The sequence below is a fragment of the Semicossyphus pulcher genome, unplaced genomic scaffold (genome assembly GCF_022749685.1).
Source record: "Semicossyphus pulcher isolate SPU_LCO1_2020_fin unplaced genomic scaffold, fSemPul1.0.p SCAF_17, whole genome shotgun sequence".
NCBI lineage: Eukaryota > Metazoa > Chordata > Actinopteri > Labriformes > Labridae > Semicossyphus > Semicossyphus pulcher.
Window position 1 is genome coordinate 26,731,390 of NW_027211681.1, and position 6,111 is coordinate 26,737,500.

Here is a 6,111-nt window from a genome sequence, read left to right on the forward strand (position 1 = left end):
CGTCACCTCGTCTCAACGCGTGTTCCTATTGGCTACTGTTCCAACCGCTGTCCAGCCCTCCGCAGAAGACATCTTTGTCGAGGGCAACGGGTTCAACGACTTAATTAGCCGGAGTGCTCCACCGTTAAAGCGTTTGCCCTTGCTTTTTTATGTGCTGCCAACCGTCTCTGTAGGATTGTAAAACGGCAGCGAGTTTCCTGTTAATGATACTGTGTCATTTCATGTTTCAATCTGGTGATTAGACCCGCGTTTTGGCGAGTTTTATGGAACTTGATTTACAGCGCTTAAACAGCTGCACTGAGGTGGTGACGGTTTGTTAAACGAGGTGATACGAATTCAAAGCCAACAAGGGTTTGATTCAGTAAAGAGCGAACAAGAAGCAAGGTGACCCAACTGAAACAAAACTCTGCCGCCCAAGTTTAGTGTTTCAGGATGGAAATCAAAAGCTAAATTAAGATATTGTCTCTCAATATGCTTATTTATGAAAATTAACCAGCCGTGGAAAACAATAAACTCCATGATGCTGGTAAAACTGGTAAATCATCATGTCTCAATAATAGCTGCTCCTACATAAGTCACTCTGCTCCTTTATCAAACATTTAAAGGTGATATGAAAGCTACATTAACATTTTAAGATAGGAAACTCTTTAGGGGGTCGTGCCCCTCCCAAAACTGCGGAAATAGTGTACTCGTCCTTCTTCCCCAATTTACACTACAAAATATGTCCTTTATGTGAATGGATCAGTCCCTTAAAAATATTTTTTTCCCCATTTATTTCTGTTTGCAAGGAAAAATACAAGTAGTCTCCATTAAAGAAATTAAAAGTGAATTATGCCTCCCTTAACCTGGGGTCATAGCCACACTGCATCATCAGAGAGATCAGCGATCATGTGGTTTAAACAACTTTGGGAGTTTACAAACTTACACTTTTTTTTAATGATTTAAGCTTAAAGACGAGCCAATAGTTTTGTGACAGGATGCAGAATTGTTCATCTTGGTAGCATGAAGCAGGTGTTGAAATCAGGTGGGGAAACAAACTGTTAACACATAATGTTCCCATATTGTCTGAAAACACTATAAATGTTACTAAAAGCAGTTATGGGACCGTTTATAGTGCAGAGAGAAAGTTAGTTGTGGTGGTAGTCTATACTCTAAAGATCATGAAGTCTTAGTTACAGCCCTGGTCATATCTAGAATCTGGGAGCCCTTTGTCAGTTATGTGAAACTCGCTCCAGATGCTTTGGATGGCTGGAAATAGCCAAACACTGAGCTTTGATTTATTTAATTAGGACCACTCAGAAAGAAAGGCAGCCTAATCCATTAAAAGAGAACTTGTAGTAATCCTTTAATTGGCTAAATAAGAATATTAGTGATGTAACTAAGTTGACTGTTTCCTGGCGGAAGCGCTGTGAGCCTCAGGAGATCTTTCGGACAGTCTCACTCTGTTTGCTGTCACGCCATGAGCTTTGATTGTGATTTAATAAAGTGATACTCAATTTCTCAGTTATGATTACATGGTCTCAGTGTGCACACAGCCCCTATAGTCTGGCCTATAGGAGTTGTGTGCTGCACTGTAACATATCCGCTAATTTAAACAATGCAGCGTCTTTATGCGCATTTTAAATCCCCGGCACGCCCGCGCCCTTTGACACACATAGCTCTGAGCCATGGCAAATTTGGAGCACAGGCGCCATGTGCTGTACCCTATACAACATAAAAACAGACAAACATCCCATTAAAGCACCAATGACAGCACATCCTCGCGCAGAGATGCTGGGAGGGATGAAGGGGGAGGAGGAGGAGGAGGGGGCGCTTTTGGTGGGTGGGACGAATGAGCGCTATAGAAAGGGGGATGCTGCAGCCCCGTCCCCTTCATATCTCACTCCACCCAGCCCTAGAATAAAAAGCACCGGTGACGTGCGCGCAGGGAAGCACCCAGCAGTATGTGCGCGCCCACGGGAGGGGCCGATAGAAAATGGCGAGTCTGTGCAAAAGGCAGCAATGCACGATAGAGAGGCGCGGCTTTCGGCAGGAACTTGACTCTTGGAGGCACAAACTCATTCACTGTGTAGGTAAGCTCTCTTGGCATTGTGAGTGTGCGTGTGTGTGTCATGGTCCGGGCGTCCGGAGCGTGCCGGTCTCTGTGTTTGTGTGTGTTTTTGGGGCTGGAGGAGCGCAGAGCCGCGGCTGTATGTCCACTGTAGGACCTATAGGCTCTCATGAAGCTGTCATTTTTTGTTACGCGCGGCTGTTGCCTGGCGCTGCCTGCCTCCCACCGGACACAGCCAAAAACATTCTGCTCTAAGTTTCTGGGCTCGTGCCGGGCTCTTCGCCAGGTGTTTCACCTGCAGACTTTGTGTGTGTCACCTGTTTGACTGTTTGGTTTTGTTTTTGATCAGAGTATGTGCGCTTTGGAGCTGCGAGGGGATTTTTATACATTATTCCATAGCTGTTTATTTATTGTAAGCAGGGAGTGTCACGTGTGCAGATGGAGCTGCGCCTCAGCCAATCAGATTGCCCTCTATAGGCCGGCCCGTGCCCGCGTGCGCGCCGCCGGGGTTGAGTTTTTGGTGGAGGGGGAGGGCGGCGCGCGCTCTCAATCTCCAAACATGACTCCCCCTCCTCCTTCTCCTTTACTTCCCTGGAAATCGGCTTTTGGGCGCGCGCATTGCTGCATTGGGGGAAATGTCAGTGGAAATAATTTTGTATTTTAGGGGGAGGTGAAGGCGGGGGGTCGACAGGGAGAAAAGCCGCGGTGATCGCCTGTAAAGCGGGCTCGGTACTTGTTGACACGCGCTGCTGTGGATGTGGAGGAAACTCTGCGGAGGACATTTGTCCGGCGCAGTTTGCATTAAGACATATTTGTTCTATATTGTTAAATGTTTATGACAGCACGTGATCTCTGGGTCACTGCAGAATTATCAGCAGCGCGTGTCACTCTTTGTCCTCCTGATAAAAACACACTTCTTGAACCTCTCCTCGCTTTTCCTCCACATTAGTTCATGTCGGCTTTTATTTTGGATTTTCTCATCTATACATCTCACACCCACCCACCAACCACACCCCCCTCCCCCTCCTCCCCCCAATCCTCCATTTCTGGTGTATTTCATTAGCTCAGTTTAATCCGGTTACATTGACCTCTCCCGATGTTATGGCAAGATTATCATCCACTCTTCGCCTCTGATCTGCTAACCTCCCCGGGTCTCCTCGGCTCTCCGCCCGGCTCCTAATCTGGCTTTTATCGGCGCTATAAGCGGAGCATCTCCGCCGCAGCAGTGCTGGAGATGCTGGAGATGGTGGAGATGTTCGGGGTGTTGCGGCTGCACTTGTTTTTGGATGCACTTGTGTGTCCAGATGTTGCGCGCTGACCTGTCACCTACTTACCCATCCGAGCGTTTTATAATAACTCACATGGCCTGATTCCAGCGCAGGCCAGCGGGGCTTTTTAGAAAGCAAACCTCATAATGAGGGGATGTAGTGTTGAATTAAAAGGTTGGTAATCTCTGACCTCTGCTTGCTGTGATCAGCATAAAGCCATAAGAAAACACAAGCAGCATATGTAAACAAAAGGCATCTCCCCCTTATTTCAGATGGATTCTTTGGGTGTTTTCTTTCAGATTTTTGCAGAAAAATCTGTTTTTACTCATTAAAGGTGAGCTTTAACCTATTTTCCAGCTGCACTTATTAATGCTAATGGCACAGGCTGCTTTGTGTCCCACTTTTGCCCACATTTAGAGTCTAATTAGTGCTGTTTTAATGACTTAGTGGGTCACTGGGTTGGAGTTAAAAGCAGCGAGGATTCTGTGCTCCTTAGGATTCCTCCTTAAACATTTTGGAAGGCTGCAGTTTCCCTCTAATGAACCTTAAATAAACACAGTAAAGATCTGAGTGACTATAAATCCCTGCAGTATTTCTATAATGATGCTAAAGTCGATAGGGAGACCATAGGTATATAAACACACTGTAAGCTCACTATTGTGCAGATGAATCCTTGCTGTATGATGCCACAGAGGATACAAATACACAAGGCAGAATAATGAACTCACAGCTGGCTCTTACAGCTTGGTGTAGCTCTCTGTACGAGCTGCTGTGTGTGTGTGTGTGTGTGTGTGTGTGTCGGGCATATTTTCTTCATTTCTGCTTGTTATCGCTCTTTGCTTTGCTGTGAGTGTGTGTGTGTGTGTGTGTGTGTGTGTGTGTGTGTGTGTGCTGAGTTTTCGGGCCCAGCGCAGCAGCAGTGATCAACGCTCACACTGAAGATGACAAACTGTGAGAAAGCATCAGAGGCAGAGTCGAGTTCTGACCGGCTCAAGAGTTTGTTTCCAAAGGTGCTCTGAGTGTGTGACAGTGTTGCTGCTGGTTTGACTTTTTATGAAATCATATTCACAGACCGTGTCTGGAGCTGCAACAATCAACTGATTAATAAATCAAAAGTTTATTAGTTGTTTTTTCAGTGATTTGTATGCAAACATGTGAAACATTTTCTGGCTCTAGCTTCCTGAATCACAGGGAATGAAAGGTTTGTAATGAAAGTTTTCTTTTGTTGTTTGGACAAAAGAAGAAATCTGAAAATGTCTCCTTCAGCTCAGGGAAACTGTGACGAGCGTTTGTCACAACTTTCTACAATCTCAGAGATTCATTTATAAATGTATTTATTATTTTCTACTATTGACGCTGGGTGTATATATCGAACATGTACTGTTTGCTCTGTGTTGAATGTGGCAGTTGATTTTGTTTCGCTTCTTTCACATTGTCTGTTGTTTTTCTTGTTTAGTTATTTAACTTTTATTTTAACATGTTCAAAATAAAGATATTAATCAATCAAATCAATCAATATATAATTAGTCAGGAAAAAAACAGCAAATTAATTTGTAGCAAACGAAAGTTGCAGCTTACAGTCGTGTTGCAATAAGAGTTTCATTTTTCTAAAATACTTCAACCAAATGTTTGTTTCAATCAATTAATTAGACGATAAAAGTGATTAAAGGTGAAAAAAAATCTAGTCAGCAGCCTAAAATCCAAATATGTTGGATTTATGATCATAAAAGACAAAAAATCATTTTGGAGACTGTAGGGACTGTTGGACATTTGGGGAGGAAACATTATTAAAAAATACTTAAATAAATTTAGATATAACAAAACATCCCTCTGTCGATTGGAAAATGAGTATAGGTAAAAAATAGTTTAATAATTTTAATCAAAAAATCTCTTATTTTTATGTGGGAAAAAAACCCCTAAATATGTTTAATTTGATGTCTAATACGAAGAAAGAAAAGCAGCTCATCCTTTTAGGGAGTATTTGACATTTCTGCTTTAAAACAAAGTAGTGTTAGAAACAGACAAATACATCGACTGACTAACAGCTTCACCTCCACATGTTGAAAAAGGTTTCTAATGAATCTCAAACTCTTGATTGTTAGTACTGATATCTAAGAACCCTTCAGAATAAGACTCCGCTGTACGAGCTACAGAAACACACAAATGAGTCTGTCATAGAAAATAAAACCCCTCTACGTCCCGAGCCACACCTGTTCTTAAGAGCCAGACTTGTGATGAAGGACGGGGTGATGATTTGGTGTAAGAAGGTCAGGTAACACAGGTGGACATTTCACACTTTATCACAGCTCTCAGCGATGTGAGAGGATACAGCTCGTCCTCCTGCCCGCCGCTGCTCTCGTAATAAAGTCGGCCTGTATGCCACAGAAAGGTTAACATTATTAGTTGGTACCAATTACAGCCCAACTGCTGATTCCTCTGGCACATTTTCTGGGTAAGAGAGTGCAGCTAATTTGATTGCTGAAAGGTTGTGGCAGACTGTGAGGGAGAGAGCGAGAGAGAGAGGGAGGGGCGTGAGTGTGAGTGGCAGATTGCCTTTTTACTCCTGTTCTTCTCACAGAGTTTCTCCAAACGCAGTATCGATGCTGATGTTTTGGTAAATAAAGCATTTGATGTATTGATTATCTGGTCATCTTTTCCAACCACTGTTTAACCTTTACGTTAACCAGCAGTCTGGGCCTGCCCAATAATCACAGCCGGTGTTACAGGTAGTCTGGTCGTCGATCGATTATAATACCCGCCCACCAGCTGCGACATTGTCTTGCTTTGTTTTAA

At 43.6% G+C, this 6,111-nt stretch overlaps 1 protein-coding gene across 1 annotated transcript in view; it reads left to right on the forward strand.

Annotated features, from left to right (window-relative positions):
- Window positions 1-1,975: 1,975 nt before the first annotated feature.
- Window positions 1,976-6,111, forward strand: part of lcor (ligand dependent nuclear receptor corepressor) — a 75,926-nt gene continuing 71,790 nt past the window's right edge. Inside the window, exon 1 of the mRNA XM_069666599.1 lies at window positions 1,976-2,072. Within this exon, the coding sequence (XP_069522700.1) occupies window positions 1,976-2,072 (97 nt within the window). The remainder of the gene's footprint in view (window positions 2,073-6,111) is intronic.